At 34.6% G+C, this 13,415-nt stretch overlaps 1 protein-coding gene across 4 annotated transcripts in view; it reads right to left on the reverse strand.

The window, feature by feature from the left end:
• Positions 1-1,596: 1,596 nt before the first annotated feature.
• The window catches only part of LOC145678809 (uncharacterized), a 289,603-nt gene continuing 277,784 nt past the window's right edge, over positions 1,597-13,415 (reverse strand). For all 4 annotated transcript variants that reach the window (XM_081749338.1, XM_081749337.1, XM_081749336.1 and 1 more), the window contains one exon: positions 1,597-11,767. In XM_081749338.1, the coding sequence (XP_081605464.1) occupies positions 11,521-11,767 (247 nt within the window). In that variant the 3' untranslated portion in view covers positions 1,597-11,520. The remainder of the gene's footprint in view (positions 11,768-13,415) is intronic.

Below are 13,415 nucleotides of genomic sequence, written 5' to 3' on the forward strand. Positions count from 1 at the left end.
CAGAAATTTATATTTCCGGAGGAGTCCAAATTGAATATGAGGGATTTCGTTTAACATTCGTCCATGATTTTGTTAAAATTTGTACAAGTATTTCTTAAAGTAGACTAAATTTACAGGAAAATAGGAATTTGTAGGGGGTCCAGACCCCTAGAACCCAGCCCTTGCGTACGTCTCTGAATGAATTATAAGACTTCATAAATTGATAAAACTGTATCCATAAGAGTAAAAGAATATTCTTGTGAATTTTGGTTTAATCCAAAAGTGTTTTTATGAATAAGGATGTATTCTATTTTACAAACCTGCGACATGTTCTTGTAATTACGAAAGATATTTGGTATACATTAAAATATTTGCAACAGATGAATCACTGTTCTTCCCATGTACGTACCCAGAAATTTGTGTTAGGAGATGTCCAAGCCTTGGGGGCAGCCCATATTGCAAGCCAGTACGTCTATGTAGTATTGAACAGGTATTATTCTACACTCGAAAAGACGATAAGTAATTGTAAAGTACTTCAACCTATATTCTAGGAGGGCAAAATGATAAAACTGTTTTCATAAAATAAACAGTACAGATGAAGTGTAAAGATCAAATTTTAATACTACACCAATCATTTCCCTGTTTAGACAAGTATAGTTTTGTTGTTAAAGCGTAAAAATGTGTGTTGAGTTAGGAAATTCTGGGGGGAATTCCGTGGGTGTGTCACTGGTTCTTCCTCACTTTTGTTTCTTCCGGTACTAGCGGTGTCCTACTCCAGTGATTCTCAATCTTTTTTGACTGCCGGCACATTTTACTGAACGTTCAGGACATCACAACACGTATTTTTATTTAAAATAATAATAATATCTATTATAATAGTGAAACCAATTAATTTTTATAATGACGCTATATAGCACTGAGTATTACTGCTGCCGTTGGTGGGTGTTGACTGGTATAGTTTGTCTTAAGGTTAGTGTAAAGGGACAAGCTTAGCCGATAGATGGCACTACAGTCTTCGTATCTCTCCCACGGATTTTTTATCTTTCACGAAAATTTACGATTTCTCTTACAAATTTCCACCTAGAGATTTTAAATTTTTTAGAGAAGGAACTTCATAACCTATTAAAGAGAACAATCCGTGTCGACTTTTTATTTAAAATTTTCTTCATTCTTGAAACAGTTCCGTTGTTAAAAGTTTGGATATCCATATCAACAATCAAGCCATTTCAACAATGAAGAAAATTCTAAGTAAAAAATCGGCACGGATTATTGCCTTCGATAGATTATGAAGTTCCTTTTCTAAAAGTTTGAAATCGTGATTTTTTGCGAATGGTAAAAAAATACATGGGAGAGATACGAAAACTGTAGTACCATCTATCGGCAAAACTTGCCCCTTTAAACCAGCCTTAAATAACTAATTATTATTAAATTATTCATGATTTTTAAATTCTAAAATTTCGGAAGATACTTTAGGGGACTGTGTGACACACCAGTACGTCGAGACACATCGGTTGAGAACCACTGTCCTACTCTAATTCTCAATCTCCGTAGGTCTCTCCTTCCCAATAAATATGTACAAGATAAATAAATAAATAATTCAACTTTACAGCAATAGAATTTCATTTTTAAAACGCTTATATTTATTGAACTTTCGTTTTACAGGTTATTACAATGTGTGAAATTTTCAGATAAAATTATCATCATCATCATCATCACTCACAGTTTATTTTGACATTATTTTCGTTCGTTCAATCATTCTCTGCTTCTCTTGATACATTTTTTTTCTTGTTTGCAAATGACACATCACGAGTAGAGTATGTTATATAACTTCTTCCCTCTTCTCGTTATACAACACTGCACAACACTATTTCTCTTTTTGTGTGTATCACAAAAACAATATGCATATTCAATATCATTGTTTACGCACAGTACACTTTATACTTAATATATGTATGTTTTATATATGTATATATATGTTGGTTGATATATATAGATATATTTATGTATGTAATGAATATGTGTATGCATGTAATGTATGTACGTAAATAGTACAAGAAACTATAGAGAAAGAAGAGAGATATACAAATCAAAGAAAGCTGTAGTATAACATTGACAGTTACTTTACAGTGAGAATAAATGCACTCAAACATATCTCTTTCCCGCTTTCTAATATAGAGTCGATTTATTTTTTTTAATCTAATGAAGCTCAGTTCTAATACTTCACACTACTTGTAATCATAATACTCTCATACACACATACATAATCACACCCACACTCATAATGGTTCGTAATCAAGGAATGTTTCACCATTGTTATTAATGTCTAATCGTTATTAATATTAATAATAATACCTTTTAAGACATATTAATTCGTACTGCTTGGTAAGATTTATTAATAATGCCCATTATTCCCACGACTAACAATTGTGGCATTGTACACACACAAAATTCCTATTTAATATTACCTGAGCAATTGTTACAAACAGGTTCAAATGTTTTTGTAGGTTTGTCTTTCATGTTACCTCTAAATTACAATATTAACAATGTATATACTGTATATCATTTAACAAGGTTAAGGTATGCATAGTTTACAAAGTACCAATATTTATTTGCAACACCCATGGTTGTAAAGATAGAAACTGATAAACTGATGCAACACTTGTTCGGAATTCAAGATAATTCTTTCCAGACTTTTTTTTTTTTCTTTGTGACTCTTGCTTTCTTCTGAGTGTAATGTTAATCTGATCTTAAGCTTAAAAGACCTTAAGTTTCATATGCCTTTACGTCTATCCGTTCAAAGGTTAAGTCCAGCAAATCAGAAAACGTATATTTTTTTTCAAATGCCTTATAGATTGAATTTTCTATTCCCTTATTATTGATTATCTAGGAGTTATTAATAATAACGCTGCCAAAATACGTCTTATTCAGTTAAGAGTTTCCAAAGATTGATCAGTCAAACAGTAGTATTTCCCTCATGTGAAAATTAAGATCATAAAACAAACTGAAAATTCATTATTTGGCATGAAGTCTTTAAACAGGCTTTCTGTAACGGTTGATTTTTTGACACAAACAGGATATCAAGCAGCAACTAAAACAAATATAATCGTTAATCATCAAAATATACAAGAAAAGAACACTTCTATTTTAAAAATTACAAGACTGAATAAAACTATAATGAATGACTGTTTAGTCAGTTTTGAGAAATGTGTAGATTCTAATTAAACATAGAACACTAGCTTATTTATCATATATACACCTGATTCAAAAAGTATATACTTTTTCCTAAACAGTTTCTATTAGGAATAATATCTTATGGGCAAATTTATTTAACACAATATAATTTTCTCTGTATCAAAAAAAAAAAAAAAAAAAAAACACCGATTCTTAATTTTTCATAAAGAAAAATGTTCATAGGCTAAATCAAGTGCATTTTCATAAAGAGCTGAGCATTGAGTTTCTTCTTCGATGAAGAAAATTGCACTTAAATTTGTTCATTTATTACAAAATTACTGACAAAAGATTACGAATAGGTTGATGTATTCCTTCATAGGTACTACTATAGCAATTGAATAAGTGGATATCAATTCTTCTCATCTGGCAGCACATCTGCACAATTTTATAGTGTATATTATTCACAAAATCAATGATATTAGCATAGATTTTATGTACTTTTGTAAGTTTTTACATTGTACACATATTTAAATATAGTATTTCAATAGTTCTAGTAATATTTTCGTAATTATTATGATAACTTCTGCAAAAATAGTTTTAAAACAATAGTAAATATAACGTCTACTAAGGTAGTTTCGAACCTAGTAATATTAAAATTCGAATAATCTTTCACAATTAACATATTCTCGAAGTACATCGAATGGGGATCGCTTACTTGTAGTCAGGGGTAAAAGTGAATCTGAGAAGGTAGGGGGACGGATGACGTCACACCGTCCCCCTTGCTTATCTCTGCCCAATGTAATTTTGTAGGAAGTGGGGAGACGCCTTAGATATTTTATAGAAGTGGGAGGACGACAGCCCCGCGTTCACCCTCACTATTACCTCTGCTTGTAGTGTTAATTATCACCAAGTTATGTCTGTCGTATACATGGTTCACATATGCTCTTAAATCTTTAACTGATATTGGTACCAAAGATAATCATAAAAATAAATCTTAGCCTAACAATATTTTGTTGTTAATATACTTCAAGAATCTGCTTTTGCATTTATAATCTGATCACACAGAGACGTCAATTTTATCAATATATGTCAAAATCATATTAAAATTGCATTGTGTTTTATTTAAATAACATGTAATAACACTGAAAATGCAGCAGAAAGTGTGTAGCATTTAAACTTTGATGTATTGTTATTTAAAATATTTCTTTTAAGGTTAGATCCACGTTTGTTTGTTTGATTTTCTTTTAGATTTTCTGTTAGGTACATAGTATACTCTCCTACTGCTTAAAATTTGAGGTGTAATATTTCTAAATTCTAAAAGTATCTGATGTAGGTGGTCTTTGTTGAAATCGAAGGACACGCAGTGTTCGAGAATAATGATGTACACAATTTGAGTTCCATACAATTGTTCTCAATTTTTATATTGTATGGAAAAAAACAGATGTAATTTCATATCCGAATAAAGTGAGTGATAAACGACTCTGGATACTATCCTCATTTATGCATATACCCTATGTTGCTGACGTGCGTGCTCCCTACGGACACACCACCGACAATGTTTCCAGCTGCGTTCCTGCCCTGACTCGGTTAGATAGAATTTTTGCTTTTAGGACCACCTAACACAAGTTAGTTCGTAGTTTTAGCAGTATCCTCGTTCATGCGCATATCTTTCGTCGATGACGTGTCTATTCCCTGCGGATGCACCGCGTACCGTTTCGCTCGCCCCTTGCTGTGCTCCTGCCCCAACTTAGTTAGATAGAATTCTCGTTTTTAGTGGCCAACTAGCGCAAGTTGGTTCGTGGATTTTTTGCACTATCCTCATCTTCCATGGCACATTAGTTTGTGCACACATTATCAACATGTACGCAATTATTTGGGCATGTGCCAAGGAAAGAAGGGATCTTAGAGAATTATTTAGAGAAAAAGTGAAGTATTTTTTAAAAGTTTGATGTCTATTGTATACCTGCAAGAAACCTTGCCCTGTCTCGCTGAAAACAACTTTACACATACCGTACATATCTGCAATATTGATTTTTACAGCTTGTAATCTTACTCTCTAGCTCGGATGTAGCCGCTTTTTCTTTCTAATTAATGTTACCAGGCTACAATACGGTAGCTTCGTCATCGCCATCGGATTTATTAGCAAGGGTTTCCAGATTATGATCAAAATACACCTCTTGTTACTTTTTACCTATCATGTGTACACTGTAGCTTATGGTAAACTTTGTATCTGAACTTGCTTTGTCTCTCTGTCTGCGACAATTTGCCTATACAGGCACGAAAGACAAGGATGAATAGTTGTGTTGTGATGGTTGAATGAAACTGTTTACTTACAGTTAGTCGTAATTTGTTTCATTGCAACTTCATGCACCTAAAATCTTATTTTAGGGTAAGAGAGAATCACCGTAAACAAAATAGAAAAAATGATTGAATTAATAAAGAAAAATAATATTTCAAGCTCATCTCCACAATGGCTGCGGAATCATTATTCACTACTCTATAGTAGTGCCATTTGTACGAATATATTTTTATAAAATGAAGCTTGGACATCATTATTCAAATACAGAAGTAGTCGTTATGTATTTGAATAAAGCAATTTCATCTGAAACACATTTCTGAAAAAGATTTTTCTGGTTATTTCTTTGTCAAGATTTTACTAACTCATACTTTCGAAACTTTTTATTTACGTCAACCACGTATGCCGAGATCTTGTACATTCTGTCTTTTTTTCTCAGTTCAGCCTTTCCTTTAATAAGGCATCCAGTCTTTAATTTAAGGAAAATGTAGGAAAATTTCGGCATACTGAATTACGGAATGTAAATTTGTACAGTGTTTTATTTAACTTTTGTCCTTGTTAAAAGAATATTTTTACGTATTGATTTACGAGAAACAGGAGTAGAAAGCAATGCTAAAATATTATATGATATTACTTTTTTCAAGAAGAGCATAAAATTAATGTTAGGTTATTATTAAAATTGTGGTATAATATCGGGTCTATCGTAACGTCACAGACATATACTAGCAGACATGGATAGAGGTACTTTTTTCGTGGAATCTGGAAAGTCCTCAAAACTCTCCTTGCTGTTCTTGGCGACGATTTGTTAGAGATTTATGACCCCTGTTACCTAAAAATCAACGTTGCCACATCCCTCTATTGTCCCATTATTTCATCTTCCATTCATTGATTTTTTTAAAATGCTAAGCTATAAAAGCACGTATATTATTCCTTACGTGTGTTAGGGATGTACGACAATATTGAAGAGAACGACAGTCCACGTGCTGTCTAAGATCAGCCGAGAGTTGTGTGTGGCAAAATGAGTAATGGTTGGGACAACAGTTTGTTTGCAACAGTAGTGACGTAACGCCCCACAATGAAGATTTACTATTTTAGATTATAGTATGTACTTAGTTACGTTGAAAATTGTTAAAATATACATTATAATGTGAAAGTTTAGTAGTATTCTATGTTTATTCAATAATTTGAAAATGTGAAAATTTGTTCTTCAGTTAAGTATCCACCCTTAAAATGCAATGAAAGGTTTCCCTAGTTATAACATAGGGAATAGTTAGGTAGCAACGACAAGTAACCATACAAAAACATTGCCAGCGTTCTTACCTGATTATTTTTATCTTTTTTGCTATTTTTAACTTTAATTACGGCAACTCATGTGCGGTACTATGAATTAAAACTTCTGGTGGTTTATTTAATTCTTTTGGGTTTAAAATTTTATTTTAGCATGTAGTCTACCTGAGATAATGCATTTACAGTTTATGTATTTCCACTAGGAATCCAAACTGGCTCTTCTGCTCCAAAGTTGAGATTCCTAACCATCTAGCAACAAGGAAGGTGTGTTACTTCGTAACTTCATGGCAATGCTCTCTTCAAGTAAACGTGATCGCTAGTCCAAGTCCTTCGGTAAGTACAACATTAACTTGAAAAATAATAATGGCTTGGATCTTAATTTAATAATCATAGTTATGCCCCGTCTTTTATGAAATCATTGTTAAATAGGGACATACGTAGAGCGAAAGATAATCAAATCAATGTTAAATACTGAGACAAATGATCATCTGGTGTAATTCTAAGGACCTTAAAACAAGGAGTTCTCTGCCGCCCTCACGACAATGATGTTTTATTTTAAAGGTGTAGATTGTTAATATATATGAGTACCATGATAGCAAAGGTCACCGGGTCACTTGGGTTTCACTTTCTTGGGCTTCACCATGGGTAAGCACCCTGGTTTCGCTTTTCAGACCTGGTGACCCCAAAACAGTCGAAATTATATAATCCCTATAGCACTACGATATTGCAAGATTTTATAGTGAGTTAATGTCAATTATCCGAGCTGGAATATTTATATGATGAGCAATTCCCGATGTCACACTATTTTTTAATCACGTCACATTTAATCTAGTTGTTCGGAGTTTGTTATCTTGTCAAATCATTTGCATTAAGGTGAGGACTTAAACAGTTTAATGTATCGTACGTTCCCATCATAGATCAGCTCCGAATCGCCTATGCAGAAGGTCCGCACATAATCATGTTCTAAGTCAACAATTTATATAAGGTAAATTCTAAAGTGATCACATGATCACAGAAGAGAGACAAGAAAACATATATAATGAGGAGAGAGGAGGATAGAATCATGCTCGATAGAATTATACGTTACCAGTTTCACATTCTCCATGTGTATGTCGAGGATATAATCATGCTTGATAGAATTATACATTAACAGATTCACATTCTCCATGTGTATGTCGAGGATATAATCATGCTTGATAGAATTATACATTAACAGATTCACATTCTCCATGTGTATGTCGAGGATATAATCATGCTTGATAGAATTATACATTAACAGATTCATATTCTCCATGTGTATATCGAGGATAGAATCATGTTCAATAGAATTATATATTAACAGATTCATATTCTCCGCGTGTACGTCGAGGATAGAATCATGCTTGATAGAATTATATATTAACAGATTCATAGTCTCCATGTGTATGTCGAGGATAGAATCATGCTTGATATAACTTTCATTAACAGATTCATATTCTCCATCTGTATGACTAGGTTTCGTGGCCTCCGAGCCACGGATCTGTGCTGGTCACCTGTTCCATGAGCACTCCCACACCCTCGTATCTATTCCTTGCTGATAGTAATGCAAACCATTCTGTGAGTAGGTACTGTAGATAAAACACCTCAAATACAAACCCAAGTCCCAATCAGGATTTCGCTTAAGAGTAGGCCTTGTTCTTCGTGATATCTGTTTACAAACGAACGTTAAGCTGAACACATTTAAACATGTATTAACTTAAATCGAAAAAAAAAAAAACCGGGTGCTACAAGGCTGTTAAATTACATATCATTACATGTATTTTCTTTGCACACGATATTTCTGAAATCTTTTAAACAGAAATTTGTCTGAACTCTCTGCTGCATTTCATTACTAAAATTAGCAAATAAATATTTCTAGTAGAAGAAAGACAAGCCTACAAAACACAATATTTCTGTCTATCACATTATATTTGTTTGGTTTTGTTCTTTATCACTTTAACTTCACATCGGTCTGCTCGTTAAACTTCTATCACAAAGAAATTCCTCATTTAAGGAGGTTAAAAAGACAAGAGGAAACAGTTACACGGAGGATTTGCTAATTGTTATTATTTTTTCCTAATTCTTTGGTTCTTGTTACTCTAATGTATTTACAACAAAGTCTATTTTTATAGATAACTAATGTTTCTGGCCTGTGGGTGCGTAGGTAAAGAGATTAGTTACTACACAATTGTAATAGTTTTAATTATGAATCTGGTTTTCAGATCTAGATTATAGTTCTCAATTAGGATCAGGGAGTATTTTTTACCGAATAATTTTCAATTCTAGTACAGACAAATTGTGTATTCATAGTCAAAGTACTAAAGTTTGAATGTATATTGAAGTTAGGTCTTAATAAAATAAACAAATCTAAACTTTACAGACACTGTGCAATAGGTTCGTGGTCTGGCCCATTTTTAGATAAAAATATTATATATTTTCTATATATCAGAAACTTTAAACTTGCTGCTAGGATATAATCGACTATATTTAAAGCGCATCGTTAGCCTTAAACCAAGAGTTTTCTTGGGAAAGTGATCATAGTCTATTTCAAGTCGATATTCAGATGTTAGCACAATTGTAATATTCATAGTCCCATAATCAAGAAACATTAATAAGGCAGACACAGAACTTAAAGAAACTCATTAAACATCTTGCCAAGTTGTTGTCTAAAACCACTTTCGTACGTTTCAAAGTTTACAATACTTCAGTTCGCAAGATTTAATTTGACTCATTTGCTCAAGTGTTTACTAGAGGCTGCTGCTAGATTATTTTAACTGGATTGTAAATTATGCCACACTACAATACAATAGCATTTACGTTCTGATAATTTTAAGTCGGTACTCACAAGCACGGCAACTAGAGTACGTTTGTTTTTTCTTGGTGCGCTTCCCGCCTAAAGGATTGATCTGACTGCAACGCGCTCTTGCCACGCCACTCGTACATTGAGAGTTAGAATACCCTAGGAGACAAAGCAAAACACCTCACTACTCACAAATCACTGTCACACTTGTTCGCGTTTGGCAACTAAGCACTTCAAATACCCGCCAATAGCAATGATCTCATTTGATGGGCTGGCTGGCAACTAACGTCACCTACACGCAGGGGCGTCATTTAAGGGGGGCAGGGAGGGGCATTTGCCCCCCCCCCCTGAGTTTGAGATTTATATAGATTTTATCAATAGAGTAGTAGTAAATGAGTGAAAAACGCGAAATTTTACTTATATCGGGGGGTTTTGCCCCCAAGCAAAATCTGAAATGACGATCCTGCCTACACGACAAAAGCAATAGGACGTCTATTGGATCAAAACGTTCACGTGAGTGCTAGCAGAAAATACTTTAAAGACCACTCGCAGGAAGTACGCCAAGATGAAATAAACGTACTCTAAGCATTAAATTTTCCTACTAAACATCAATAACCTAGTTTCGTTGTCAATTAACAACAAATGTACGTAAACAGTAATCAGAAATTTATTAAATTACATATGTATGCACTGTTGTAATAATAACTGACGTAGCTCAACCATCAGCTTTGGCGGGAAGTGGCTCAATGTAAATCTCATAACTCAATAACCACTATTCCTGTCATGCTTTACGTTCTAACGTTACCTTTCAAAGGACATTTGACAATGACAACATTGCACAGTTCATTGGTTTGCTGATGTCTATGTTCCTTTAAATAGTGTGTTGGGTTTTGCATATTGGATTTGTAGTTAGTTTGTTCATAAAATATTTATCATTTGCTGAAAACAATGACTCTCTATGACTATGATCACTTCTCACAAAGAAATTATTGTATTTTAGCAACCAATTGAAGTCACTTGTACCTCGGTAGGTAGAATAAGCAAGTTTAACAAGCAAATTTGAATTGATTGAATTTTGATCTACTTAACTTGCGTAACTGGAAATATTACGGTAACTAAAGCTTATTTGGTAATATGATTTGTGCAAGAAATAGTCAAAAGACATTTCTTGCGTAAGTTTTCTTTTTCATAATAATATCAATTAATTCTTAAGACAGTTGTAAAATAATAATAATAATAATAAATGGGCCAGATACCTAACATTTGGGACAACTCAAACACTTTCTCGTTTGCAGATTACGAAACAATAGTGTCTATATTACATAAACACAGAACAACACTAAATAACAATCGACAACAAAAACCAAAAATAAAAGGCGCACAAGAATTCACCTGAGGACACAGTTCAACACAATTCATTTTATCACAGGTTACTAACTACAACTAATCCTGATTTTAAAGTAAAACACGTGCTCAGTTACTCAAAGAGAACAAGTCTGCACCTGCACGAAATTGTAGCAATGGAAAGAGAAAGTACAACGCAAAAGAGAGAGGGCTCCCATTGGCCAAAAACTGTTCCAATAGTTTCACTAGATGTGGTTACCTAATCAACTAGGTAAAACTTTCACACCGTATGGCACATATATATCTCTCCCGGCTTGGCACGGCATGGACGGATACTAAAAAATAGTTGGTCAACTATTAAACACTTTCTATCTTTCATACATTGTTATGCCACCCACAATTTTACAGCTTCTGGTGTACACTGTAAACAAAAGGTATATTTTTGATCAAACATGCTTTTGATGTTCTACAAGTTTGAACATGTGAGCTAATCTGCTGGCAAATAAGATTCGCTACAATCTTGCGGCGAAAATACCTGAATCATACGGATCATTTTTTCACGAAGTCCGACTCGGACGGACTCTCAAGATTGTCCTCTGCAGGTGACATCAGTGAGCGTTAGAGGTCATCCCTTGTCCTCATCTGGTAGCACAATGCAAACTGATTTTTTGGGTCCTTCTGGTCGAGTGGCTGACAGCGGAGGAGTCTCAGCTCCTTGCGGGTCTTCTGCTGGAGCTACCATTTGAGGTTCTTTGTCACAACCGATCGGAGGTAATGGCTGCGATGTGTAGGGCTGCAACTGGATTTTGTTCGATCTCCCATCAGAATCGTCGGGTGTAGGTAAGGGCGGGAGTTGATTTAGAGCTTGTGACCTGCAAAAGTATAAAGATAAGATAAGCAATGTATTTTAATACATGGAAACATTTGTTACGAGACTACAAGAACAAATCTGGACACAAATGACAAAATTTGGTCCATCAAGACTTTATTTTTTGTCTTTGCATTGAGTTAAATACGTAACTAGAAAAACCACAATAAATTGGTTAAGATTATGCTATTCCGTTACCGTTGGAATTATTTATTACTCGGAAGGCAGTCTTATCCATAGAAATAACATTAATATGAAGATAACATACCGAACACCAAGTATTATAAAGCATAGTATTTTACAGAATGATTTCAATGAAGAAATAATAGTTATTCGATTGTATTTATATTTCTCCATGCTCTTTTGATACTAATCCATACTTAATACGCTAAAGATAGAACGAAAAATCAGGATCTGATCGTCATCCTTACATTCGATCACTGGTTAAAACGATCCAGATAAGCTTACTACGAAAGCTCAATAGATTTCCCGCCGATTTTTAGGGAGGTAGCTAACATTCTTCCGAACAGGGTAATGGAATACGCCCATTGTGTGACAGACCGAGGCATATCTTCCAGTTATACATACTGCTGGAGGAGTTCCTCTAGTGAATACGAGTTTAGTGAACATATCCGGTATGGAACCTCACTTGTCCACAATGGTGCCAGGAGGCATCCCGACACCACCACATACCGAATCTCACGGTATGATTACAGCCGAAGAGAGGATAACATGTATCCGGGAGCTCCCTGGAAATCACAAATGGGCTTCAATCCCGGTCCTGCCTACCATACATACGTGTGCACTACCGGAACCAATGAATCGTACAGGCTACCCATTCGAGAGTGAGAAAATGAGAACTTCACGTTCGGGGGCAGGATTCAAGTCTTACTACAAGGCTTTGTAAACAAAGACTTACACCCCACCCCCGAGAAAAGTTCCAACCACGGGATTGGCAATTAGTGATGCATTAAGTAGGGGGGAAGCTCTTGCCAACATTCCATATTTTCCTTTCTTTGGGTCTTACTGATTCTCCAGGTGTCTAATATCAGTAGAAAGGCGGTTTATTGACGTCTCACGTCTCTTCGGCCATTTTGGACTGATGCAGGTTATTATGGTTTCTTGTATCTGTATGTGTTAATGGTAACAGTTTAACCTCCTGACACCCCGCGTAGAGCCAGCTCTACAAAAGATTACCACATTTGCCCGTTCGTTCCTGCGGATATCTCGAGCTTTGTTGAGTTGAAACCTTTTGTAGGGTAATTTCTACAGTTCAAATTTTGCTCCCGTCAGACGAACAATAGCAGAAGCGCCTTATGTTGTGCAATTGGAAAGCAGTTAAGATTCCTCGTGCTTCATGTTGCGATTCCGTCCTGGTATCAGAAAATTAAAGTATGAGATAGTACGCATATAGATAAAATATATATTGCATAATCATATTTAAGAGTTTCGCCGCGAATGAAAGAAGGAAGATCTCATACCAGATGGACTTATACTGTAAATTAAAACACATTAACCACATAATTTTAATGGTGGCACAATCAATACAGGTGTAGTAGTAAGGCTCTTTGTACCCAGCGTGACTCCCATGAGAAAATCAGCAGTTAATGATGTCTTGGTAACATCTAAAGAACACTTTTTTTTTTAAGTTA

This window comes from Thermobia domestica, chromosome 2, assembly GCF_964235325.1.
Source record: "Thermobia domestica chromosome 2, izTheDome1.hap1.1, whole genome shotgun sequence".
Taxonomy (NCBI): domain Eukaryota; kingdom Metazoa; phylum Arthropoda; class Insecta; order Zygentoma; family Lepismatidae; genus Thermobia; species Thermobia domestica.